Source organism: Hippocampus zosterae, chromosome 14 (assembly GCF_025434085.1).
Source record: "Hippocampus zosterae strain Florida chromosome 14, ASM2543408v3, whole genome shotgun sequence".
NCBI lineage: Eukaryota > Metazoa > Chordata > Actinopteri > Syngnathiformes > Syngnathidae > Hippocampus > Hippocampus zosterae.
In genome coordinates, this window is record NC_067464.1 from 3,994,427 (window position 1) to 4,022,195 (window position 27,769).

Here is a 27,769-nt window from a genome sequence, read left to right on the forward strand (position 1 = left end):
ATTGTTACACTTGATTGATATGTTGTATGGATCCTTTGTTAAATATCGTGCTATGGATTCAGTGTTACGTGCTAACGTGACCACTTTGTTGAAATGAGAAAAATTAGCTTTTTCAAAAAATTTACAATACAGAAGAAAAATAAAAAGAAAAATGTTCAGACGAAATTATTGGAAACTAACATAATTAAAAAAAATCTAAAATGTCACTTGACCAAGAGAAAAACGGATCAAATTAAATACATACCGTACATTAGAAATTTTAGCAATGATTTAAGGGTTTGGTGCAACGAAAAAATAGCTAACATCCACACACGATGTTAAATAAGGGGGAAAATATAATCTTAGACAAAAATACACCAAGATAAGAAAAACAAAATTTATGAGCATTATTGCTGTAGCTCTCTATCCATAGAACACTTATTTTTTAATATTTTTCGAATACAATACTGTATTTCAGTATTCTCGTTCAAATGTTTTTTTAAATTGTATGTTTTCTCGTATGGTTATTTTCAATAACATGTTTGTAGTATTCTAAATTTTAGATTTTATTTTCTAATATTTGACTTTTTTTACTGATATGCTTCAGGTGAAATCCTTTACTCCAGTATTCACCCGTAATACGCCAAACTAACACTAGATGTCGACAACTTGTTACTTTTGGGCCAAACTGGGAAAAACTTATTTTTGTTCACTTGTAGCATCAGCTGTTGCTGAATTAAACCCTTACTTGTTTCTTCAAGTACATGTACACGTATTATAGTTGATAGAATGAAGGCATTTGCAGAAAATGTTATGCAAACTAGCCTCTTCGCGCTCTTCTTCGCTTAAACCGCCACGGAAGCCACGAAGAAGAACGTCCACGCAGGGCGTGGTGGGACAGCACTGTTCTCCGGTGGAGGACTCATTTGAGCAGCCAAGCGCCCGGGTTTGGCTTGGCTGACGGCTGACTGGGGCTAGCTAGTGGCGCTAGAAGATGCCTAGGCCAGTGTCTCAAACCAACAACACGGCGCTGTTCGTCCTTTAGTCGTCGTCGGTGGCGGCGTTCAGGTCGCCCTCGCCGGCCGCGGTGGTTCCCGTCGTCGTCCGCTCAAGCAAGCCATGGGCTCGCAGACCCTCCAGATCCTCAGGCAGGGGGTCTGGGCTTCAATCACCGGCGGGTGGTACTACGACCCCGACCAGAATACGTTCGTCAACGCGCTCCATCTTTACATCTGGCTCTTTTTGCTATGCTTCCCCTTCACGCTGTACATGGTGAGTTCCCCGATCTTTCTTTTTCTTCTGATTTCTTCTTTTAACCTCGCCATTTTATTCGACAACCAAGGGAACTCGCTTTTCTCCTCTCGGCTTCGGGTCCAGTTTAGCGGCCACTGGGACAGTAAAAACCTCCCTGGTCTGTCTCATCTGTAGCGGACACAATGTAACGTGCCATTAAAGTCCAACAACACCACGAAAAATTCCCCTTTGTGGCTCTAAATGGACCATTCTTTGTCATATTTATGTTCGTTTGAGTTGTTCAAGTGACTAAATTCTTCAAAATAACGCCTGCTTTTTATGAGTTAACCGTCTAATTTAATTTATACTGATTCTTGAGTGACTTCACTTTTTTTATTAGCTATCTCACCCCTTCAACTCTTATATTATTCCTATGTTGATTTTAATTTGGTTAATTGTTCAGCCCCAGTACTAAATAATTTATCATAAATTATTTACTCATCCGTTATCTTTACTGCTTGTCCTGATTTGGTCCAGCCTATGCCAGCTGACTGCAGGGCCCATATAGATACAATAATGAAAAGACAAAAATTGTTTATTTGGATTTTTGTTCCATATTCAACACATTTGGGTCAGATTGCCCCTGAAACATGATTGCCGTTTCCTGAGAAATGACTCTATCTTTCAATTCATTTTCAAAACTCCACCGCTGCCCTCAGATTTCTATTAGCACAACCCCAGTGTCAATTTCCCGGGCATACTAACTTCTATATTGAGGGTGTTTCAAATTAGTTTATGGCTCGCCTTCTATTCCGAGAGTGGAAATCCACCAGTCAGCTCTGTGATTTATAACCTGAGCCACAGCTAATAGCAATGCCAACGGATGTAGAGGGTGTTTCAAGTGCAATGGCAGAAGATGTGGGCCGGAGGTCAGCGGGGGGTTATTGTGTCGTAGAGATACGGGTGTTCATTTACACTCACGAGCAGCTTCTGGATGGCTGTTATTTATTTATTTGTTTGTTTCTGCGGACCAAAACAGTCGCATCTACCGACACACAAAACCTCTTGGTCCTCAAGATTTTTAAAAGAGTACCACTTTAAAAGATACTTAGGTTTATAAATGCCACCGTAATAACCGATATAAAAACGCTGTCACATAGTAACGACACGTGTTCATCAGAAACAAGAAAGTGCGTTGGCTTCCCCATTTAGAGCTCTGTTGCTAACCAAAACAGCAGCACAGACTGAAGCACATAAACAGCCAAATGTCCCTATCTTGTGGTAGGCGCTGCCGCCCACCATGGTCATTGTGGGCATCTACTGCGGTGTGATCGCCGCCATGTTCCTGCTACTCAAGACGGTCAACTACCGCTTGCACCACGCCTTGGACGAGGGCGAGGTGGTAGAACTGCAGGCCAAGAAGTCGCAGGGCGGCCGAGGTGGAGCCGAGGTTATGCGCGACGTTGGCGCTACCCGACGGCAGGACAGCAATGGCCCCGGGTAGGTTTTTGATTTGAGTACCTCAGTCAAGCCAGTCGAAGCAATGCTATGCATGACGGTGCCACGCCGCCAACTTCAAAATAAAATATTCCCAACTCCAATTCCTGCTACGGCACGCTTTTATTTTGAAATTGTATTTTGCAACACATCGTCACGTGGTGGCTGATTTAACTCACAAACTATCACCAACATCATTCTGAAATTAAGTTCCGTCATTAATTAAGGAGGGGGGGGTGAAACATTAATTACACTCGTATTGTAAAATGTAGCGCCTGTTTCCAGCGTGAGCGGCAAGTGGCGAGCGGCTTGCTGCCAAGCGAGTAGGCTGGCAAAAGCTGACGCATTCCTATTTTCAAAGCCAATAGACTAGGCGAAAATAACTCCGCACACTTTAATGCTTGATTATATTTTGGGTTTGGTTTGTTTATTCAGTATTATCTAAAAACAGTGCAAGGAGGGAATGAAGCCTCAAGGGCTTGCGCAAGATTCCACTCCTTTGAGAAAAAAAAATATTTTCACTCTGGCATGCAGCACTTCATCACCAAGCCTAATTGAATTTTTTTCCCACTTCGCCAAACTCAAATAGCCCTCCAGCTCCCACGACGACAATTCTCCGAAAATATGAGCATGTAGAAGCTGACGCCCATGCTAATTTGTGCATCCAAGCGCACTGCAGCTCTACATCGCTTTTGACTTGTACATGATAGTGCTTTGGCCCAAAAAATAGTAAAATTATCATTTGTATTTTTACCATTTGATGCAACACTTTATCACCAAACTGCCAAATTACACTTGCTGTGTCATGTTTGCAATGTTTTTTTTTGGGGGGGGGGGGGTTGCAACACGAGAAGCCTTTCTTGCTTCAGTGAGATATTTCCAGCTCAGTTGACCCACGTGCCTCAGGTTTGGGAATATGTCCACAGAGTCGCTGGTGTTAAATTCCAGAGACTCAAATGGCCCAGACGAAGGATACTTGGGTTCTAAATTCCAAAAAATTACGTCTGGTCACAGTCAGAAAGAACAATACTTGCTTTCTTGCAGGGACAATGGATGATGTTGAATGAAACATCCCAGGGGTATCAACTTTGGAGCCCCCACATGTTCCCATTTGGTATAAGGGAAAACAATGCAAAACAGAAAAGTGCTCAACTTAAAACAAATAAAAATTAAAAATTAAAAAGCTGCAAGCAGCCACTTCTCCTAATAATGGAAGCTGTATGTACACCATATCTGTTTACACGATCGTAATTCACAACACGCATATATCAAATCGTCTTTCGCCTCTTTTGTTTAGGAAGAAAAATTATCCCTGTCGCGATTGTAAGTCACTACCACATAGAATAATAAATAACGCAATGATGAAATTTAAAGAATTTAACAATTTGTCCACCATGATTTTGTGCATCCTTGCCAATTTACATTGGGGTCCTTCTGCAATGTGGGCCTTGACCACCAGAGGACAGTGTGGTGCAAAAATGCATGTCATTACACAAAGAAGATTCCCACAACGAAGGTGCAGTCATGTTCGTTGCTTTGAGGATAAAGAATATATGACTTCCATTGTGACTTCCTGTGTTCAAATATCGATTGCTTAAAAGTTTGTAACCGCCGAGACGTGAGTGCGACTCTCGGCACTGGCACTTTGCATTCTGCGTTGGCACTAAGCTAGCTGGCAATCGTGTTTCAATACATAAAATGATATTCTCTTTGTTTGCCGCGTAAACTACATCTGGGAATGGCAATAAGAAAATTACGGCTAGCACAGACTCCCGAGTCCAGACAAAAACATGGCTCGAGTGACGACTGGTATGTCGACATAAGTGTGTGGTCCCTTGTAAGTCGAGATATCGCTGTGTTGGTAACAAACATAAAAAAGTTTTCCATAATATGTTCCCGAGAATGCTTTTTCACCAAATCTAAAAGCTCCGACAGAAGGAAATAAAAACCAATGAGGTTGCACTCTTTTATTGCCCTTAACCGGACCGAGTGACTCATGTCGACATTCCACAGTGGCGGTCCTTCGCTGGCCCCTTTTGGAGAAGCTCAAAAAACAAGCACTCCACTTTTTGCCCAGCTGTCATTTGCCTCCACATCTGGAGTGCAGTTTTTTTTTTTTTTTTTTTTGGACGAACAAAGTCAATGTTACGCGCTCACGGTGTTGCTGTTGTTGCCGCGCGCTCCGTGCGACCGTTTCCTGGCATGTTTATCTTCACCGCTTGACCCCCGGTTACGAAACCTCCCCGTTTTATGGAAATGATTTATAGACAGGCCCCGGCCGGGGAAGGCTGTTTGTTTTTCAGTCATCACCACCCGGTTGAAAAAAAAAAACACATCTGGGCTAAATATAGACCCCGGGGCTACTTTGTATCACTCCAAAACTCATTACCCGTCCTTTATGTCACTCGTGGAGGTTGTGAGAGGCAAGCCCCTTTTTGGGAGTTGCGTAACCGCTTCGCCCTTCATTCAATCAGCTCGACTGATTGAAAGGATGGAGATGAATGACGCGTAACGCCGGCCGACAGTTGCGCCGAGCATTAGCTTGATGAATGACACGCGAGGACGGTGACTAACACGAGTGTTTGTGTGCGTGTGCGCGCAGAGACCCCGGAGGGGGGATCGAGATGGCCGACTTTATCAGGCAAGAGACGCCGCCAGTGGACTGCAGCTCGCGGAACTCTTACATTGGGATGGAGCAGCAGGTATTTCTTGTCATGCAGTAGGGGGGGCGGGGCTAACAAAATACACAGACTTTGAGTTTCCTTTATCTGGACTTGGGTGCTTATTTGTCTGATGGCTTTTTTTTTTATACTTTAAATCCCAAAATTTGAGAACAGAATATATACTTCCTAATTTTTGCATTTTCAAAATAAAATTTCGACCACGGATTTCGACACGACCTTAAAAAAAAAAGACGTCAATAGGGAAAGGCAACGTCAGCCGGGGGTTGAGATTTTTATTGATTGAGGTGCGCTTCCGCCAGCACAACAGGACGAAGATGTTCCACTTCATTAAGATCGCGCACTTTGTCAGTTGACCCGGGGTGAACATTTTGCCCCCCCCCCGAGGACACGTCTTCTAATTTATCATCTTTTACATTCCGATTCCAGACGGCGTCCACCCTCGGCAGAGCGACGGGAGCCAAAGGTAAACGGAACGATGGTGACCCCCCCTCCTCCTTCACCCGCCCTCACGTGCTAAGTTACTCTTGGCTAACGTGCCGCACAGTCATGGAATGAGGCGCTCGCTAGATAAGGCCGCAGTGTCAACACAAACTTTGCGCTATCTGTCAAAGGCACGATAATTGGAAAAACAACTCGCGGTATGCTGACTCTTGCTGTTTTCTCCTGTTCTGGAGATTGTTTTTTTTTTTTTTTTTTGTATTTTTTCCAAACTCGATAGAGATATCTCTGACAAGGACTCCCAAATCAGTTCCAATCCAGTCCCGTAGGGGGCAGTAATGTGTATTCAAAACAGGTTTCACCTGCCTCACACAGCAAGTCTACATTTCTCCTCGGTTTGGTGGGTTACTGCCCCTCTGACAACTTCCCCCCACCCCCTTCGCTGATGCAAGTAGACTGTAACAGCACCAACAAAAAAAAAAAAAATCAATTCCTCCTCCTGCGCATCCACCAAAATTGAAGGCAAAAATCTTTTAGCCCGCTGCCCGATGCTGTTCCACTCTTGTCCTGGAGCTTTTTTTTTTTTTTCACCCCCAGTGCTCCATCTCGTGGTTTTCTGGGGTGTCTCCCCCAATGCGAGCGGGCTGCATCGCCGTCTTGTGAACAGAAAATTCCACACACACCCATTCAGATTTGCACAAAAAAAAGATTCTGTTGCTGACCCTCTGCAAATCGTGTTCTGCTTGACTTCCTGACTTTCACTTTTGTGCTCGGTGGAGGTCATAAAACTGTCGGCTCCCGGTGTGTTGAAGAGCCTTTCGTCCTTTCTGCTCGCCTCAAAACACGAGAGGCAAGGCGCATATTTCTTGAGGAAAATTGATTTTGACGAGAAGATTTTTCTTAAAAGGCCGTTCAAGAGAACATTCCGGAATTTGGCTTTGCTTCTTCGGTTGCGGGGTGTTTCTGGGGAAAGTGTTTGGGACTATCTTTGACTTAGATCTCACCTTAAGGTAGATTGTGCAGCGAAACAAAAGACGGTGGCGTGGAACAGGAAGGGCAACAGCGGCACCTTGCCGAGTGTATGAATAATTGATTGAAGCTGTCGTCTCCTAACTGCTTCCCTCCTTTCTTTGCAGATGTGGGAAAGACGTCAGACGACTTCAGCCTGACTCTGGTGGAAAGCTGCAGTCACGATCACGGTGTGTACATAAGTTTATTTCAAGGGGGGGCCGGGGGGGAGGGTATTATGGAAGTTATGTTTTCATCTTGGTCAGCAAATAGTTGCGTTCCTGAAGGAGCTGGGAGATTAAACAACCAAGTCAAATCTTTAGTTATCCGCCTGTTTCTGAAAATCTGTCTGTGAAGATTCTTCACGCTTGCACCGCAACTGCCAAATTTGGGGGGCTAATTCACAGAAGAAACTTTTCACGCCAATTTCTCAGCCAATGATATAACGAGCTGGAAGTTTCAAAGTAGAAAAAAAAGCATTTTGAAGCCTTTTTTTTTAATGCAATGCGTTCACTCCCAAAGACGTTTTTAAACGTCTTTTCAGACTTGGTCCAGAATTGGCTTGTACTGAATGAGTTAAAAGGCTTCTTTTTCACAAAATGTCGGATACATGACACGTTGCTTTTTGTGTTTTTTAGATCTGCTGTCCGACACAAAGATGTACTGCCTGGTTCCCAACGACTCCTTCGCGTCCCTGCAGCCCTCCACCTCCTTGTGTCCGTCCGAGCTGTCGCGAGAACACGTCGAGCTCTGCAACGTGGCCGCGTACCACTGCAGCCTGTCGCACGAGGAAGCCACCCCCCACGTGTCCTCGCAGTCGCAGACTTTTAGGAAAGAGCCCCGTTCGCGGGGCCTGCCTCGGACCTCCAGCTCGGCAGGGTCCGCCTTCCCCGACCCGGGCCTGCCGGACTTTGCGCTCTATCCGCCACCCAGGAGAGGGGGCTTGGATCCCGTGTGCGAGCTCGAAGCCGCCAGGCCGCGGCGGGAGGCGGCCGAGCGGCTCTACCAGCAGGACCAAGCGGTGGCCTCCACCTCGGGGCTCGAATGTTACAAGCACAAAGACCCGCGCAGGGTATCCCGCTCCGTCTCCAGGGAAGCCGGAGAGGGCGGCTCAGGTTTATACCAAGCGGACGCAGCCGGCGGCCGGAAGGGCCGCAACGCCGGGAGAAAGTCGCGACGCGGCGAGCGCAGCGCCGAGAGCCTGCGCAGCCTGAGCACGCGCAGCAGCGGCTCCACCGAGAGCTACTGCAGCGGCACCGACCGCGACACCAACAGCACCGTTAGCAGCTTCCACAGCGAGCAGACCAGCTCCACGCACGTGGAGAGCCTACCGTCACTTTCGGGGGACGAGCGCTTGCGGGAGCGGGTCGACGCGCCACCCGCCCACGCCGACAACGGCACGTGTTCCCGGCCGGTCGGCGGCCTTCCCTCCAGGGAGGCCAACAAGAACCCACACGCTAACGAGCTGACGGCTAACCAGCCGGGGACCGCCGTGTCTTCTGGACCCCACGAGCTCACCGAAGGCAGCGGGATTCTAGAAGGCCCGGGCGCCAGGACCGGTGCCGATGGCTCGGTGGAACCGGTCGCCTCGGACCGGCTTGAGTCTGGCAACCTCGTTCAAAGGACTTGCTCGTTGTCCACCGGCCGCAGCGGGCGGCGGCGGGCGGGCAAGAAACGGGCGAGCAGTTTCGACGCCAGCCGCCATCGGGACTACATGTCGCCGCGCGGGTTGGCCAAGCCTTGCAGCGCCGTGTTCACCGGGGGCGGCGGAGAGGAGGACTCGAGCGACCACAGCGAGCTGAGCTGCGCCTCCAGCCTCCCCTCCGCCCGACACCTGAGCACGGACAGCTCGTCCAGCGCCACCTCGCGCTCCTGCCACTCACCCGAGGGGCGCTACGGGGCGCTCAAAGCCAAGCAGACCGCAGCCGGCGCCGCCTCGGAGGCGGGAGGGACGCGGCGCTCTTCCCGGCGTACCCCGAGCACGGGCAGCGCCAAGACGCACGCCCGGGTGTTGAGCTTGGACAGTGGCACCGCCGCCTGCCTTAACGACCCCACGCGCCTCGGAGCTCCCGCCGGGCCGCGGCCCCTGACCACCTCCAAATCCGACCTGGAAGCCAAAGAAGGGGAGGTCCTGGACGCCGCGTCCCTGCTGGGTCGGGCTTCCCATCTGGAGTCGGTGACGCGCTCCAGGAACAGTCTGCCCAGCCAGGCCGTGTTCTCGGAGGCTCAGGACGCCGTCGTCGCTTGCCTGCGGGGTATGTAGCGGGAACCTCCTACTTGTCCGCACGTTATTGATGATGCAAGTTGCAAGGGTCAAGAGTCTTGTCTAAATCCGGGGTATCGTGTCGACATGGTGTTGGCACACTGAAACCATCCCTGCCCTTTGTCGGCGCTGTTGATTTTGTTTAGGATATTTAAAATTGTGACTTTGTCATTAGAGCTCTTTAACTCATACACTCCCAAAGACGTTTTTATACGTCTTTTCAGACTTGGTCTAGAATTGGCTGGTACTGAATGAGTTAATATAATTTGAAATGAAGAAAATTGTCACCGGCTAGCCCGTTCCCTGTCCCTAATGAATAGAGGGGGTCCACTGTATTTAAAAAAAACAAAAACAAACCAAAAAACTGCTCCAATCCAATTGAACAATAGATTTTTTAATATTTTTTGGATTTTTATGGATTTTTTTGGGTAAGGGGAGGCAGTTCAACATCATCTTTTGGGTAAATTTGATGGAAAATGTTGAAGGAAACTCATTTTCTGAGGAAAAGGATTTTTTTTTCAATGAAATGAATTTTAATTTGCCTTGGATGAATCTTAATTTACCGGGCTGTTTTGACCTGTTGGACTCGGTGAACAAACTGATTTATTTTGCACCGTTGAGGTCAAACGTTCATGCCGGATTCATTGTTGCTTTTTGTCCACATCAGTGTTGTTGTCATCGTTTGTTTCCATGAGCTTGGCATTCCCCCGTGGATTTCATGACACCACAGCACGTGTTTTGTGTTGATCTTAGACAAACAGCTGCTCTCTTATTTGTCACACACACACACACACACAAAGAACTAATGGGCTACCCCCTCTCCCCACATTTTTCAGATCTGCAGGCCGATACAGTATTTTACTTGCTTGTTATTTCTGAGTTCATGTGAGAATATTCATCATTTGTCAGTCGTGGATACACAAAACTGTTTTTCCTGGAACAGTTTTGAAAACTGGGGGCAGGCGGGGGAAAAACAAAAACATTACTTGTCTGCTTTTGCTTTCTGAAAACTTTGGGCAATTGTGTTTTTGGGCAAAGGTTTTCCGGAAAAAAAAAAAAAAAATCACTGACTGCCATACTGTTGTCTTTCACCATCACAGCCCCCGGCAGCGAGGAGACGGTGGTATTCCGCCGCGAGCGCAGCACGTTTCGCCGGCAGGCGGTGCGACGGCGGCACAACGCGGGCAGTAACCCCACGCCGCCATCGTCCCTCATTGGCTCTCCCCTCAGGTACGGTGTCCTTCACCTATAGTTTATTCCGACAGTTTACACACCATTGCTACATTAAAAAAATGACGTGATGAAGCCACAGATTTGTTTGCAGGTTAGTGAGGCTCGCATGCGTGCTGCAACACATTATTTGAGAATCCCTCGCTCAGAAGACTCCAACAACTCTGACTAGCATTTATGCTAAGTCCCACACATTTACATTTTATTTTTGTGTTGATTAATGTGCGCTGTCCCAATGGAATAAACAAATAATAAAGGGCCCTTTAAAAAGTATAGTCCACCTATTGAACTGCAATAATTGAGTCATGGGTGTGTGTGTGTGGGGGGTTGCGATTAGATTATTTTTTATAGTCACTTACCCCTAAAGCACACTCTCATCACATGTTATGTCTTGCTCCGCATGTGATCCCTTTCATATAATTCCCTGCTATTATGGCGTCATGTCATCTTTTTCCAAAACATTTTGGGTGGCCCGGCAAAGAATAGAGTCCTTTCAACTTTGCCAGGCCTGACGAATCGATCTTCTCTCAACTGCGCATGATTTGCCGGTCACGCTGTGTTGCATCGATTTGCTTTTCCAAGCGCTTGCTTCTCAACCCTCCTCCAAAACTCGCTCAAGTAGCACCTCCTGGCCTCCCAGTTTCACCAATCAAATCAAGATTTGGTAGACAAAACAGGTTGTGGAAAACGTCTCAAATCCTCAGCGGTTTTGCTTCCAAGCATAGCCCAAACAATTCTTAGAGCGACCAATCGCTCCAACCTGAGAGGGACCCTGCGGTTACCTTCGCGGCTTCTCACGTTCATCCCCCACTTGTTCCCCGCAGTCTCCAAGAGGCGCTCAGCCAGGCCTCGCAGCCTCCCGCCTGCCAAGAAAAATCCACTCAGCCGTCTCGCACCGCCTCCCAGGTGACGGTGCTGAGTGCCAGCGCCTCCCTGCTGGCCAGGAATGGAAGCGCGCACCTGGACGGCTCTCAGGACAAGGCCTCGACGGTCGGCACCAGCAGCCTCCAGGACGACTTTGGTAGGGAGCCAACACATGTCGTCCGGTTTGACCTGATTCTCTTGGTTTGGAGGGTAACAGTGAAACCCCCCGTTTATAACGTGGAATATGTTCCAGACTAACGATGAACCACTAGCTTAATCAGTCAGTCTGTCGTTCACGTTTAGCTGACTGATGCCATCAGATCCCCAAGCAGAGTTCACATTATCCATGCTCCAGTTATGCAGCCTCCCTCAAGCATAATTGCTAATAACAGGGACGGTTGTTAGGCTAAATCCAGGTCCAGACTTCTTTTTTTATGCAAACCGTTGTGTAATATTTGAATGTCATGACAAATATTCATGTTGATGAATATATTCAATTCAATTCAATTGTATTTATAGATCACTTCCGAACAGCCATCGCTGCATACAAAGTGCTGTACATGGAGCAATTTCACGTATACAATAAACAATAAGGGCGGCCTGGTAGTCCAGTGGTTAGCACGTCGGCTTCACAGTGCAGAGGTACCGGGTTCGATTCCAGCTCCGGCCTCCCTGTGTGGAGTTTGCATGTTCTCCCCGGGCCTGCGTGGGTTTTCTCCGGGTGCTCCGGTTTCCTCCCACATTCCAAAAACATGCGTGGCAGGCTGATTGAACACTCTAACTTGTCCCTAGGTGTGAGTGTGAGTGCGAATGGTTGTTCGTTTCTGTGTGCCCTGCGATTGGCTGGCAACCGATTCAGGGTGTCCCCCGCCTACTGCCCGAAGACAGCTGGGATAGGCTCCAGCACCCCCCGCGACCCTAGTGAGGATCAAGCGGCTCGGAAGATGAATGAATGAATGAATATATACACACACACACTATATATATTTTTTTTTTAATTTAATTTTATTTTTTTACAGGAAAACTCACACCCTCCTTGTATGAGGCTGTCGGGTGCGACATGTCCCTGGTCAATTTTGAGCCCGCCACCAGACGAGCCTCCAATAACATTTGGTGAGCAGCACACACACACACGACGTAAATACAAAACTGGTTATGAATCAGCAGATTTGTCTTTCGAATAGCAGACCAGCAAAGCCTGATCGCTTGTCCTCGTGTCCGACAACTGGAGGTTGACCTCCACTGTGTATGTGGCTCGGGCACAAGGCGGTCACACTGCCTGTCCTTTAGCTCATCTAATAGGCTCCATGTGGGAACTCTGAATGCCTCTCATGTTTCTTAGATAACCGCCAATGGAATCCGAATTGAATACAGCGGGTGCCTCCTCAAATAGTTAAAGCAGTTTTTGTGTGTGTGTGTGTGGTGCAGGGACACAGACTCCCACCTCTCCAGTTCTACCTCAGTTCGCTTCTACCCTCATGACCTGGTGAGTAGAATATGTTGTGTACACAACAGTGTGCGCCGTATTGGAGTAAGAATCCAGATGGTTCCAAGCGGGCAGCGGTAAAGCCTTTAATGCTTCTACCAGCATATTAGAGTCGCGGCGTAATGTGGTGCCTTGATTTAGAAGTGTAATTCGTACCCGAATAAGATCAAATAAAATCTATTTTCCCCATTGAAAGTACTTTGTAATTGAAATGCCACGCATGGTGGAAGTGGCCGCAACTCAACTCAAGCGCCACTTTGGCAGATAGTGAACAGTTCTTCAAAACGGAAGGTTTCAGCCTGTCTAGTGCCACTCCTAGTCAAAGTGGACTGTCAAACTAAACATAGAATCGCAATTTAGCTTTGAGTCTGCAAGCCTAATGCTAATCCTAACACAAAATGGGAAGCGCTTGTATAACCCGTGATGCAACTGATCTTTCAACAAAAACAATTCAGCGACACACAGAGGCAGTCAATACAACAGTACTCAGTCATCTATTCTTTATCCTCTGTGAGGAGCGATGGCATCTGTCATGTACAGATTAGGGCTGAAAAATTAATCAGATTCGAATCAATATTGTAATTTAATGGTGTCTATTTTCAAATTGCAAAGACTGCAATTCGGGGCCATTCTCTCTCTCTCGTTCTCTCTCTATATATCAGAAAGAGATGGAGTCCACTTTTTTATGTATCATTATTTCATGAAATATGAAAAGTTGACGTGATAAAGCTCCGAATGTGTTTGCGTTATTCCTGTAATCTGATTTATGATTTACTAACCGAAATTTGCGGCAAACTTGTTTGGTAGAATTTTGTAAAGTTGTCAAAATGCCTGTCAAGGTGCCAGTGTACTCTGACGGCGAGGCAGCTCTCCCTCCCTCAGATCCGCCTGAACCGCCTGCTCACCATGGACCCGGAGCTGCTAGAGCAGCAGGACGCCGACCTTAGCCCTGACCTCCATGCTGTGCCACTGGGACCTGACGACCCGGCGGCAGCGGCTGCCGCCGGCAAAGCGAAGCAGTACTACCGCCTTTGGCTCATGCCTTACCTTTGGGTGGGGCTGCACTTTGACCGCCTCACTCTGTTGGCGCTGTTCGACCGGTAAGTGGCAACAGCATCGTGGCCCAGCGGACTCTGACTCTGCGTGGTCCTTCCCCATTGTTGTGTTATTTATGTTGCCGTAGACCATTCATTTTTTTCTTCTGTCTGTTAAAAATGTATATACAGGAAGGGGACATTTTTTAAACATCACATTTTTGGGGAAAAAAATGGAATTAAATTATTATTTGAAAAAAAAACAACAACAGTAAGATGGTAAAAATTCATCAACATTGAACCCATCGCAAGTTCAGCCATCTCTGAATGTTTTGATACTTTTGTCCCAGGAACCGGGAAGTTCTGGAGAACGTGCTGGCTGTGGTGCTGGCCGTCCTCGTGGCCTTCCTGGGCTCGGTGCTTCTGGTGCAGGGCTTCTTCACTGACATCTGGGTCTTTCAATTTTGCCTCGTCATCGCCAGCTGCCAGTATTCTTTGCTCAAGGTGAAAGACTGTTAGGGTTTGAAAGTCTTACTTTCAGGTTTGTCGGTTGACTTCATTTTATTTATTTATTTTTTTAAATTGGAATCTTGTTTCTTTGGCAGAGCGTTCAACCAGACTCCTCCTCTCCCCGTCATGTAAGTCAGTGCTCATTGTAGGATATATTAGGATATATTTATCTGTCGGTAGGGGGGAAAAAAATCAAATTTCACAGAAATCTGTGGTATACTGTAAGTAAAAGTTGGAAAGGTGAGCCACAGTCACTGAAGCATTTTCAGGGACATATTTTATACTGTAAAAACACATTGCATGGAAAAAAGTTATGTTTTTAAGTATGCTAAATATTAAATAATCATCGGAACCATCCATCATCCACTTTCCGATCCGCTTATCCTCACAAGGGCCACCGGGGGGTGCTGTGAGCCTATCCCAGCCAATCGCAGGGCATACAGAGAACAAGCATCCACGCTCACGCTCACACCTAGGGACAATTTACAGTGTCCAATCAGCCTGCCAAGCATGTTTTTGGAATGGTAGAGGAAACCGGAGTACCCGGAAAAAAACCACGCAGGCCCAATTTTAGGAAGACAGATACAATCCATCCCAAAATGCACCAACTTCCTCGAAAGGCACGATATGCACCACTCAATGAACAAATACAGCAGAAAATGCTGATTCAGATTCTGAATCTTATATGAAACCTGCAGGAAATGTCCTCGAGGTGAACAGATCTCGTCTCGGAAGTTGACGTTGCCTCTCTGTCGCCGCCTACAGGGCCACAATCGCATCATCGCCTACAGCCGTCCCGTGTATTTCTGCCTCTGCTGCGGTCTTATTTGGCTGCTGCACTACACCAGCTTGAGGACCAGCTCGTCCCGCTTCACGCTGTACGGCGTCGCTCTCACCAGCTCACTCATCCTGGCCTCTGCGAGGGACCTCGTCATAAGTGAGGGTCAACATGCTGCTGGGGGATTGTGGTCGTAGTTGTGATAATGCTACTATTTGTGATGGTGGTTGTAATATCAGTAGAAGGTAGGTAGAGTAGCCAAAACTTGTACTCAAGTAAGTGTATTGTGATGTTAAAAAAAAAAAGTCTTGAGACTTTAAACAGAGCATGAATGTCAAATAAAAAAAAATTTAAAATGTCAAACTGTCACTCAATACACTCAATCTGTATGGATTGAGCCGAGTTGAATGATACAGTATTTTTTCCAAAAAGTAATTCAAGTAACTTTACAGGTACTTGACTTGTAGAAGTGGTGATGATGATGATGGTGGTAGTAGTAGTAGTCGCACTGCAGGTGGTAATGATGGTCATCCTTGTATGAGCAGTTTGACTGATTTTGGGCTGGCGTGGCTGAACGTGAACCAACGCCATTGCCGACTAGTCCTGCGCACTGCATAAAGTTAAATAATTGTGTTGTCGCCACTCTCTTGTGTGTTTGCAGTGTTCACTCTGTGTTTCCCCATCATCTTCTTCGTGGGCCTACTGCCACAAGTCAACACCTTTGTCATGTACCTCTTTGAGCAGCTGGACATCCACGTCTTTGGGGGCAACGGTGAGCCACAACGCAACACTTAGCGCTTTACCGTCATGAGGAGAAGCGGCTCTGCTGCTTCTTTCACACGCGCTGTCCCAAGATGGCATTTTTCTCACACACTTTGTTCACGAGGACTTTCATTGGAGCATCTTTCTTTGGCTGCGCGGACAAACACCTTTGCAGAAGAAGACATTTTGGCTCGAAATACTTTACGATAGTTGAGGCCTTTCCCGTTTCTGCAATTGAGTAAATTAACACTCCTCTTCTGCCTGCAGCCTGCACCAGCCTGCTGTCGTCACTTTACAGCGTCCTCCGTAGCGTGCTGACCGTAGCTCTGCTGTACGGCTTCTGCTACGGCGCGCTCAAGGTGAGTGAAGATGCATCAAATGGTCGCAATGTTGTATGGATGGTCAATGCACAGTAAACGGTTGCTACATTTCGGCTCTGTCAGGAGAACTGGGAGCCCCATCACATCCCTGTGCTCTTCTCCATCTTCTGCGGTCTGCTGGTGGCCGTGTCGTACCACCTGAGTCGGCAAAGCAGCGACCCTTCTGTACTCATGTGAGCGCACGCCACCACGGCCCCTTATTAGCACGCCCTGTAGACAAAAGTATTGGGACAGGCAGCCTTTCTCCAAACAGGAAGTGAATCAAATCAGCAAAGTCAGCTTTTGCAACAAAAAAAAATAAATAAATGCTCACAACGGCCACGGTCAAGTTTTAATTTAAACTGGTTATTTGTAGATAAAGTAAGAAAAAAAACTTGACGATGAAAGGAAGGTGGAATTTTTTAATAATAAAATAACGATCATTCAGTTTATCACAAAACTAATTTTGTGACAGGAACTTCTGCTATTCAACCATGTGTTCCTGAGCCTGGCCCGCCACTTGTGCAAATCTCTGAGGTTGTAGTTGATCATAGATGCCACGGGAGGGAGCCAAAGCTTTACATTTCAGCGACTTTGGAAAATGTTCAGCAATGAACAAAGGATACTTTCCAAAATGCAAAAGTATAAAACAAGTTTAATGATTAATTAATTTGAGTTCAAATTGGCTCAATTAATGTAACAATTGAATAATTAAGACATTAATTTTTAAAAAAGTATAAAACACGTTTAATGATTAATTAATTTGAGTTCAAATTGGCTCAATTAATGTAACAGTTGAATAATTAAGACATTAATTTTAAAAATGTATAAAACACGTTTAATTATTAATTAGAGTTCAAATTGGCTCAATTAATGTAACAATTGAATAATTAAGACATTAATTTAAAAAGTATAAAACACGTTTAATTAATTAGAGTTCAAATTGGCTCAATTAATGTAACAATTAAATAATTAAGACATTAATTTTAAAAATGTATAAAACACGTTTAATTATTAATTAGAGTTCAAATTGGCTCAATTAATGTAACGATGGAATAATTAAGACATTAATTTAAAAAAAAGTATGAAACAAGTTTAATGATTAATTAATTTGAGTTCAAATTGGCTCAATTAATGTATCAATTTATGGCAGTTGATGCCCTCTGTGGCCCACAGGCGCCACTTTGCCCACTCATGGATTAATTCAGAGTTGCCTCCCAATATTGTTGTCCTTCGAGTGTATCAACACCATCACTAATCACAGTCAAATCCCCGAGCATGCTAACATTTTCAAATGTCATCTCCCAGCTCACTGATACAGTCGAAGATTTTGCCCAATCTGCGAGACAGCGACCCTGAGGACCCCTTGTCGGAAGTGCAGGACCCTCTGCCCGAGAAGCTGAGGGCCTCAGTGGTGAGTTGCAGAAACGTTCGAATCGGGTGGGTCATGTCATTGTGCTGCGTTCAGGTGTCAAAACAGTGAATGGGAAATCAGACGCAGGCTGATTACCTTTTTGTTTCATCAAAATAAGACATTTGCAAACATCTGCTTTTACTTGTTATCTACCAAGCCAGACCTGAATCATAATCAATTCATGTTAAAAAAAAAAATAAAGTGAACATACAGTAATTTGAAAATAATATTCCAGCCATATTATTATTAATAACCTGCCTATAACTTAGAGCTGTTTTCTTAAAGGTTTTTAATAAATGACTCATTCATTTGAAGAACGAGCGTCTGCAGTCCGACTTGATCGTCTGCGTGGTCATCGCCGTGCTCTACTTCGCCATCCACGTCAGCACCGTCTTCATCGCCCTTCAGGTGTGCGCGGACACCCGCCATTCATACGACGTTTCGGAACCGTTTTCATTTGTGCCTTATCGGCCTCGTCATCTCCCTCTCTGTCTGCCACAGCCCTTCCTGAGCTACGTGCTGTATGCGCTGCTGGGCGCGGTGGGGCTGCTCACCCACTACCTGCTTCCCCAGGTGCGCAAGCAGCTACCCTGGTACTGCTTCTCGCACCCGCTGCTCAAGACCAAGGAGTATTACCAGTTTGAAGTCAGGGGTGAGTACCACGACACTGGCGACGTCATCGACTTAACACTTGGGTGGTATGGAACTTTCCCTGAAGGGCTGCTTCAAACATATATTGTAGACTGTTCTGTTCAATTCCAAGCATGCGTCCTTGTGATTTTTTTTGATGTTGATGGACATGACCACCCAGTTTCATATAGATGGGTGGAACTGGGCTAAAGGTGGTGAATTAATTTCAAATATCCTAGTTAGCATTAAAGTGCAAGTTTATTTGTTATAAAAGAACTTAAAATATACAAAAGGTGGCCCGGTAGTCCAGTGGTTAGCACGTCGACCTCACAGCGCAGAGGTACCGGGTTCAATTCCGGCTCCAGCCTCCCTGTGTGGAGTTTGCATGTTCTCCCCGGGCCTGCGTGGGTTTTCTCCGGGTACTCCGGTTTCCTCCCACATTCCAAAAACATGCATGGTAGGCTGATTGAACGCTCTAAATTGTCCCTAGGTGTGAATGTGAGCGTGGTTGGTTGTTCGTCTCTGTGTGCCCTCCGATTGGCTGGCAACTGATTCAGGGTGTCCCCCGCCTACTGCCCGAAGACGGCTGGGATAGGCTCCAGCACCCCCCGCGACCCTAGTGAGGATCAAGCGGCTCGGAAAATGGATGGATGGATGGAAAATATACAAATAACAAAAGTGCATACAGCATCTTATCACGCGCTGTCTGCCCCCCCCCCCCCCCCCAAAAAGAATTCTGGTATGAGTGAAGGTTGTAATCTTATTTTGTCCTCTCTGGCGTCAGACGCGGCTCACGTGATGTGGTTCGAGAAGCTCCACGTGTGGCTGCTCTTCGTGGAGCGCAACATCCTCTACCCGCTGGTCATCCTCAACGAGTTGAGCGGCAGCGCCAGAGAGCTCGCCAGCCCCAAACGACTGGACACCGAGTGAGAGAAACATCCGCACTTTAAAAAAATAAATAAAAAAAATTGGAGGACCACTTTTTGATTTATCAATTTATTATTTATTCATTTATTTTGTGAACGACATTCTCTTTTCTAGGGTGGGCGCGCTGATGATCACAGTGGCGGGCCTGAAGCTGCTGCGCTCGTGCTACAGCAGCCCCACCTACCAGTACATCACCGTCCTGTTTACCGTGCTCTTCTTCACCTTTGACTATCGGCACATGTCGGAGACTCTGCTACTGGATCTCTTCCTCATGTCCATCGTCTTCAGCAAGGTGCGTGGACTCCCCCTTTGTAGGTCAAAGTGGATGGTGTTAGATTTAGTTGATAGTTCTAATTATGTCTTCTGTTCAGCCTACTTTGTTGACCGACAAAATCTTTTCTCCTCTGTATATTGTTTGAAAATGTATTTTCCCCTCTTGTTTTGGCTAAGCTGTGGGAGCTGTTCTACAAGCTGCACTTTGTCTACACCTACATCGCACCCTGGCAGATCACATGGGGATCAGCCTTTCACGCCTTCGCTCAGCCCTTTGCCGTGCCTCGTATCCTTTCCAATGCATCTTTTTTTCTTTTTTTTTTAATAGATAGTTTTATGATTCTGGTCATGCTCTCAAGTCACAGGTGTCAGCTGTGAATTGTCCCTTCTGTAAAAGGTTGACTCAGCTAATCTAATTGAGGCCATAGTTAAATAGTTGACCTGTTTTTGAGTTTATACACCTTTTTCCCGCCTGGTCCTTGACCTCCTTGCTTGCTGCAGACTCAGCTATGCTCTTCGTCCAGGCCCTGGTATCAGCTGTCTTCTCCACCCCACTCAACCCTTTCCTGGGCAGCGCCATCTTCATCACATCTTACGTCCGGCCCGTCAAATTTTGGGAGCGCGACTATAAGTAGGGAATCTCACGGATTAAAAAAAAAAAGTCTCTCTTCAAAACTCAATCTTTAAATTTGCTTTTTTTTTTTTCTTCCTTCCCTACACAGCACCAAAAGAGTCGATCACTCCAACACCCGGCTGGCCTCACAGCTAGACAGAAATCCAGGTGAATGGCAAATTGGATATATATATATGTATATATATATATATGTATATATATATGTATATATGTATATATATACATACATATATATACATATATATATATATGTGTGTGTGTGTGTGTATGTATATATATATATATATAATGTGTGTGTGTGTGTATGTGTGTGTGTATGTATATATATATGTGTGTGTGTGTGTGTGTGTGTATATATGTATATGTGTGTGTATGTATATATATGTGTATATATGTGTGTGTATATATATGTATGTATGTATATATATATATGTATGTATATGTGTATATATGTATGTATGTGTGTATATATATGCATGTATGTATATATATATATGTACCGGTATATATATGTGTATGTATGCATGTATGTATATATGTATATATATATATATATATATGTATATATGTATATATATATATATATATATATATATATATATATATATATATATATATATATATATATATATGTATATATATATATGTATGTATATGTGTATATATGTATGTATGTGTGTATATATATGCATGTATGTATATATATATATGTACCGGTATATATATGTGTATGTATGCATGTATGTATATATGTATATATATGTATATGTGTATATATATATATATATATATATATATAAATAAATAATATGCAGTGAAGGCGGCCCGGTAGCCCAGTGGTTAGCACGTCGGCTTCACAGTGCAGAGGTACCGGGTTCGATTCCAGCTCCGGCCTCCCTGTGTGGAGTTTGCATGTTCTCCCCGGGCCTGCGTGGGTTTTCTCCGGGTGCTCCGGTTTCCTCCCACATTCCAAAAACATGCGTGGCAGGCTGATTGAACACTCTAAATTGTCCCTAGGTGTGAGTGTGAGAGCGAATGGTTGTTCGTTTCTGTGTGCCCTGCGATTGGCTGGCAACCGATTCAGGGTGTCCCCCGCCTACTGCCCGAAGACAGCTGGGATAGGCTCCAGCACCCCCCGCGACCCTAGTGAGGATCAAGCGGCTCGGAAGATGAATGAATGAATGAATGAATATGCAGTGAATGTGATCAGCATGAAAAAATAACAGTCACCAGTGTTGTATGTCGCCAAAAAAAAAAACATTTACATCGGTAAATGGAGAATGAAAAAGGTTCCACAGTGACAGCAAGAGTAATCGTCGGCATTGTGTGACACAGTGCTACGTATACAGAGATGAATATAAATAGCAGGAATAAATATTCCACATATTGGCAGATTGGAAAGAAAAAACCAACGGGAATAGTGGAGCGAGAGCTCTTGGATACACTATGCAGACGGTATCTGCGGATGTTTCCAAAAAGCAGCAAGAAATGTCAGCAGGGTTGGATACGCTTTACGGGCTCTTAATAGAAGTATTTCCTCCCGACAGGCTCGGATGACAACAACCTTAACTCCATCTTTTATGAACACCTGACGCGCTCGCTGCAGCACAGCCTGTGCGGCGACCTGCTTCTGGGCCGCTGGGGCAACTTCAGTACTGGCGACTGCTTCATCCTGGCCTCCGACTACCTCAACGCCCTGGTTCACTTGGTGGAGATCGGTAACGGCCTGGTCACCTTCCAGCTCCGAGGGCTTGAGTTCCGAGGTGAGCTACGTTTGCCGGGGGTCGTACGTTTGACCCCCCCCAAGCTAACCCCTCGGTAACTCGTCATCTCCTAGGTACCTACTGCCAGCAGAGGGAGGTAGAGGCCATCACCGAGGGCGTGGAGGAGGACGAGGGCTGCTGCTGCTGCGAGCCGGGCCACCTTCCGCACGTCCTGTCCTTCAACGCTGCCTTTGGCCAGCGTTGGCTGGCCTGGGAGGTGCTGGTCACCAAGTACGTGCTGGAGGGCTACAGCATCACCGACAACAGCGCCGCGTCCATGCTACAAGTTTTCGACCTGCGACGCATTCTCACTACCTATTACGTGAAGGTCAGTGGGTGGAAAGTTTTTTTTTTTTGTTATTAAACTTTTTATTGAATTTTTTCAAACAGTTAGAAAAAGGGGAAACATGGTCACGTGTTTAAGTACATAGAACCACACCAGTTCCGGGCATCAAAATAGTACATACATACATTGACATCCCTGTAAAACGGGTCAGTGGGTGGAAATTTGAAGCCTAGCAATGGAGGCGTACTTTTTTTTCCTACCTTTGTATTGGGCTACCCACTGGACTGCTATCTAAAGCACTTTTTTCCGACCTGCCTCTTCTTCAGGGTATCATCTACTACGTGGTCGCCTCGCCCAAGCTGGAGGAGTGGCTGTCCAACGAGACCATGAAAGAGGGTCTGCGGGCATGCAGCGAGAGGAACTACGTGGACCTGGATCCCACCTTCAATCCCAACATCGACGAGGATTACGACCACCGGCTGGCTGGCGTCTCCAGGGACAGTTTTTGCAGTGTTTACCTGGGCTGGATCCAGTACTGCAACTCTCGCAGGGACAAGGTAGCAGTATTTCTTCGTGTGCCTGGGTGTTTGTGAACCGAGCTTCCAATGTATACCTTGATAGTATTCATATGTGTTTTAGCCTCTGGACAACGAGAGAGACTCTCCTCTGGTGCTGCTTTGCTTCGGCCTGTGCGTGCTGGGAAGGCGAGCGCTCGGAACGGCGGCTCATCACATGTCCAGGTTTGGCAGACATTTTGGAACCTCGCAAAAATCCTCCAAGCCCCTTTTGTTCTGTGCGAAAGCACTCGTTCGCATTCATATCCCGAGTGAAAGGCGCAGGCTAATAAAGACGTCGATGTGTCCCAACCCACAGCAACCTGGAGTCTTTCCTGTACGGGCTTCACGCTTTATTTAAAGGAGACTTCCGCATCTCTTCGGTGCGTGACGAGTGGATATTTGCCGACATGGAACTTCTCAGGAAGGTGGTGGTGCCCGGCATCCGAATGTCCCTCAAACTTCACCAGGACCACTTCACCTCGCCCGATGAGTACGAGGAGCCGACGGTGCTTTTCGAGGCCATCGCGGCCCACCAGCGGAACCTGGTCATCGCCCACGAGGGCGACCCGGCGTGGCGCAGCGCCGTGCTGTCCAACGCCCAGTCGCTGCTCGCCCTGCGCCACGTGCTGGACGAGGGCACGAATGAGTACAAGATCATCATGCTCAACCGCCGATACCTCAGCTTCAGAGTCATCAAGGTCCAGTAATGTTTACTGTGGGCAGAATACGGGCGATTGCTGTCACATGTTGGAACATCCAGAATACAGCAATTGTTGTCTCATGTTGGATAATCCCAAATATTGGATTATTTTAATTATTTAATCAATTTAATCAATCCGCTATTATTTTAATCATTTCTCAATTATTTTGTTGATTAATTAATTAATTGTTTTTTTTTAAAGTTACCGGTAATTAATTTCTATTCCTTTATTCAAATGGAGGCGGCCCGGTAGTCCAGTGGTTAGCACATCGGCTTCACAGTGCAGAGGCACCGGGTTCGATTCCAGCTCCGGCCTCCCTGTGTGGAGTTTGCATGTTCTCCCCGGGCCTGCGTGGGTTTTCTCCGGGTGCTCCGGTTTCCTCCCACATTCCAAAAACATGCATGGCAGGCTGATTGAACACTCTAAATTGTCCCTAGGTCTGAGTGTGAGCGTGGATGGTTGTTCGTCTCTGTGTGCCCTGTGATTGGCTGGCAACCAATTCAGGGTGTCCCCCGCCTACTGCCCGAAGACAGCTAGGATAGGCTCCAGCACCCCCCGCGACCCTAGTGAGGATCAAGCGGCTCGGAAGATGAATGAATGAATGAATATTCAAATGGAAATGTTGCGTTGCTGTGTTGCAGGTAAACAAAGAGTGCGTGCGGGGTCTGTGGGCGGGCCAGCAGCAGGAGCTGGTGTTCCTGCGGAACCGCAACCCGGAGCGCGGCAGCATCCAGAACGCCAAGCAGGCGCTGCGCAACATGATCAACTCGTCATGTGACCAGCCCATCGGCTATCCGATCTACGTGTCGCCGCTCACCACCTCCTACTGCAACTCGCACCCGCAGCTGGGCCACATCCTTGGCGGGCCCATTAGCGTCGCCAACATCCGCAACTTTGTGGTCAGCACTTGGCACAGGTTTGTGTTTCTGTGTGTGTTGTATTCATCTTGTGTCAAGGAAATGTGTCGAAGTGAGTGGATGAATTTCATTCCGATACAAAAAAAAGTTGTGCATTGCTGCCATCTTGTGACATCTAGAGGAAATTTGAAATGTTTTATACCTTATTTGCTAAGGCCTTGGTCCATTTCCAAGATATCTGGTTCACTGCATAGCTCGTTTTTATTCTTGCAGGTTACGAAAAGGCTGCGGCGCAGGTTGTAACAGTGGAGGGAATATTGAGGATTCTGACGTCGGCGGGATGTCTTGCGGCAGCGGGAATGGGACGGCGGCTGATTCGCAGCAGAGCTCCATGTCGCAGGGCGGCAATTCCGGACCTGGCGGTCTTCACTCGTACCAGCCGCACGCGATGGGTGAGGGAAATCGGAACCTTGGTTAGTCAGCCGTTAGCGGTAAAAGGCAGGTGTCACAAGTAAAATGCCTCAAGCATTTGGTTGACTTTATTCAAACTAGTTGCTCATTTCCTTTTGACAATGGACAATAGCAGCCAGTTGGCAATAATCTTAACAGCGGGCCACTTTGTGTGATGTCACACAGTTGATAACGCCTAACAATAGCAGTGAGTTAGTAGTTATTGTTAGCAGTCGACCACACTGTGTCACACCACAGAGTCGATAAAATGTTCAACGTTTCACAACAATAGCAGCTAGTTAACGGTTAGTTGCCATTTATATATATCGACCCCATTAACATTTTCCGCTAACGGTTGCTAGCTGCTGTGTGATGTGACAAAAGCAGCCACTTAGCCGTTAGCTGATGACCAAATTGTGTGATGTCACACAAATTCAATAATTCCCCCAAGCTTTGATAACAAGTAACAATAATTTATTGTTTATAATTGAAAGTTAGCAGTTAGCAGCTAACCTTAGCAGTCAAGGCCATGGTGTGATATAGCAGCTAGTTAGGATTTGCGGTTGCCATTATCAGCTGAGTGATGTCAGGCCGAAAATCAATAACACACTAAACTTTTGACAATAGCAGCTTCAAGATCGACCACGGCGGACATTAATGGTGAACTAGCTGCTCTTGTCCACTTTGATCAAATTATTGACTTTATGCTAACTGGCTAAACATTAACGGCTAACTTTAGCTACTACTGCGTTGTTTGTCACAACACTAATGGCAGCCTGGCCGTGCTTTGCGGGCATCCAGGCTCCAGTCAGAGTTCCCAGTCCGTCCAGTCCAGCCTAGTACGTCACTCCCCAGCCCGAGCATCCGTGGCCAGCCAGTCCTCTTCGTACCGCTACGGCGGCAGCAGCCGCCACTCGTCGCTGCGCACGTCTGCCACGGGCCTGGAGACGTGCCGGCGCTCCTCCACCAGCCAGCTGTCCCTGCGCACGCTGCCCACCTCCCTGCAGCTGCGGCTGGGGCCCACTTCGGACTTGGCCGGCCCTTCGGCGTCGCTCTCCAGCCACAGCATTCCACCGTGCAAACGGCACACGCTGGTGGGCCTCCTGGGGAACGACGGCCTCTGCGGCGTGGTGATGGACCCCCTTGGCCAGCATCACCACCACCACCAGCAGCAGCAGCACCTTCATCATCACCACCCGCAGCATCACTATCATCACCCGCAGCAGCATAACCCCGTCGTCTCCACTGTGCGCAGGGACGACATCTCGTACAGAGTGCAGGTGTGTGGGAAAGAACGATCATATTCATATGTGGACACATAAAGACTACATGAATGAAGTAATATTTTTTTCCCAACATGCCTGTCTCCTGTAAAAACCTTAAAGATTGGAACAAAATTCGCAAACGACGAATACAGCGTGATGAGCACCCCGCCGCCACTGGCTTCCATAAGAATTGTTGCGGTTCTGTCCAGATTGTGGACCCAAATCAAGTGCTGGAGAACCTCAACATGTCCAAGCGGAAGGAGGTGCAGTGGCCGGACGAGACGGTGAGACTGCGTGCAGGGCGGACCTGCTGGAGGGAATGGAGCCCCCTGGAGGGCATGGAAGGACATGTAAGTTCAGAGATACTCCGAACTACGTTGCTTTCAGCAGCCTACAAATGTCATCCAAATACACACCTAAAAAAACACTCCTAATGTGATTAGAAAAAAGATTCTAATCAGATGGAATAACGTTGGATTTTTTTTAAGATAATTAAATTTTTTGCAAAAAAAGTCCCTTTTTTCCCGAGGGTAAAAAGTAGTTGTTATTGGGCTTTTTTAGAGTTTGTTAATTAAAAAAAAATCATTTTTTCCGAGGTCATATTTGTTTGAGGGGGGAATCCAAATCCTTTGATTTATAAGTTTTTTTTCCAAGATAAAAATAAGTAATATTTAATATTATTCAAGAGAAAAGATTTATGTGTCAGACAGATATTTAGGACACGTGACAACTATATGTCCCTGTAAAGCCAGCCAGTGTCAAAGTGGCTTTCTGCGCACCATTTCCATGGCATCATCACTTACCTCCGTAATCTCCCCTTTTTTTTTTGTGCGCTCATTTTTTAACCATCGTGTCAGCAAACACTTTTTAAACTTTGCTCTGATGATTCTGTTTGTTTGTCCCGAGTTATTGCCCTGGGACACTGACCTACTTCCTCCTTGTGTCGTAATTTGTGAGCAGCTTGTCATTGTTATGCGTTTCCAGGTGATTCACCGGTGGGTGCCTTGTAGCCGCGAGCCGGCCAACCGCTCCCACATAGACAAGACCATCCTGCTGGTACAGGTGGACGACAAACTGGTGCCCATCGTGGAGACGGGCGTCATCGAACTGGGCGCCGAGGTTTGACGGGGGAGCCTCAATGGCAAGCACACCAAAAGCATCCACAGGACCTGGGAGCAGACAAAATCTAAACGCAATGCAAAAAGTGCAAGCTGAGGCAGGGTACGCTTTTTCAGGGCTTATGCTAGCGGTCCAAAGCATTGTGTGATGTCGGGCATCAAGTTGATCACCGTCGACGTGAGCTGGCTGCGCGTGTTTTCGAATTACGTGTGACATCAAGTAAAGTGGTCGACTGCTAAGTTTAGCCGCTACTATCGCTTGTTAACAATGGTGGCGCTAAAAGCAAGGTAGTCGATAACAGAAAGAGTAGAAGGACATATGTTTTCGACATTAAATGTGGCACTGCACAGTGTGGTTGACTACTATCGATAACCTCTGACTGCTAACTAGCCACTACCGTCACTGGCTTGACTTGTTAACGATGGTTCAGCTCACGGCTAGTTAGCGTCAAATGGGTACATTTAAGCTAGAATGTTTTTGACTGTAGGCGTGACATCACACAATGTGGTGGACTGCTATACTGTATATCGTTAGCAGCTAGCTACTGGCCACTGTTAATTGTGAGCAATTGATTGATTGAGCATGATATCAACTTCCTATGTGGCATCGCAATATGTGACATTAGCATGTTATGGCTAAGTAGCTACTATCGTCACTTGAATTTTTCATGACAGCACAATGTGTATGACATCTGCTGTTTGTCACTAATGGCCAACTAGACGTTAATGGCCAAGTAGCGTGATTTTTTTTTTTGGCCAATGGGTTAAC

The 27,769-nt window shown here is 46.6% G+C and overlaps 1 protein-coding gene across 2 annotated transcripts; it reads left to right on the forward strand.

Annotated features, from left to right (window-relative positions):
- Nucleotides 1-152: 152 nt before the first annotated feature.
- Nucleotides 153-27,753, forward strand: pcnx1 (pecanex 1). 2 transcript variants are annotated; one of them, XM_052086531.1, is made up of 35 exons: nucleotides 153-1,251; nucleotides 2,498-2,712; nucleotides 5,312-5,411; nucleotides 5,820-5,856; nucleotides 6,968-7,030; nucleotides 7,478-9,094; nucleotides 10,203-10,332; nucleotides 11,157-11,353; nucleotides 12,216-12,309; nucleotides 12,625-12,682; nucleotides 13,550-13,782; nucleotides 14,067-14,220; nucleotides 14,322-14,354; nucleotides 14,992-15,163; nucleotides 15,666-15,776; nucleotides 16,034-16,125; nucleotides 16,210-16,319; nucleotides 17,434-17,539; nucleotides 17,855-17,947; nucleotides 18,041-18,191; nucleotides 18,954-19,095; nucleotides 19,211-19,388; nucleotides 19,547-19,655; nucleotides 19,871-20,000; nucleotides 20,092-20,150; nucleotides 21,551-21,766; nucleotides 21,841-22,094; nucleotides 22,379-22,609; nucleotides 22,692-22,792; nucleotides 22,926-23,307; nucleotides 23,952-24,226; nucleotides 24,441-24,619; nucleotides 25,419-25,897; nucleotides 26,092-26,232; nucleotides 26,867-27,753. In XM_052086531.1, exons 1-35 carry the CDS (start codon nucleotides 1,099-1,101, stop codon nucleotides 27,005-27,007), a joined length of 6,936 nt encoding a protein of 2,311 aa, XP_051942491.1. In that variant the 5' UTR covers nucleotides 153-1,098; the 3' UTR covers nucleotides 27,008-27,753. The 2 variants fall into 2 exon arrangements, with proteins under 2 accessions (XP_051942491.1, XP_051942492.1); XM_052086532.1 differs by having other exon boundaries at nucleotides 13,565-13,782.
- The last annotated feature ends 16 nt before the right edge of the window (nucleotides 27,754-27,769 follow it).

Coding starts and splice junctions, on each gene's coding strand:
- pcnx1 (XM_052086531.1), top strand. CDS start 1,099: ATGGGCTCGCAGACCCTCCAGATCCTCAGGCAGGGGGTCTGGGCTTCA. Junction 5,857..6,967: donor CAGAGCGACGGGAGCCAAAG/GTAAACGGAACG, acceptor CTTTCTTTGCAG/ATGTGGGAAAGACGTCAGAC. Junction 23,308..23,951: donor TCAGCTTCAGAGTCATCAAG/GTCCAGTAATGT, acceptor GCTGTGTTGCAG/GTAAACAAAGAGTGCGTGCG.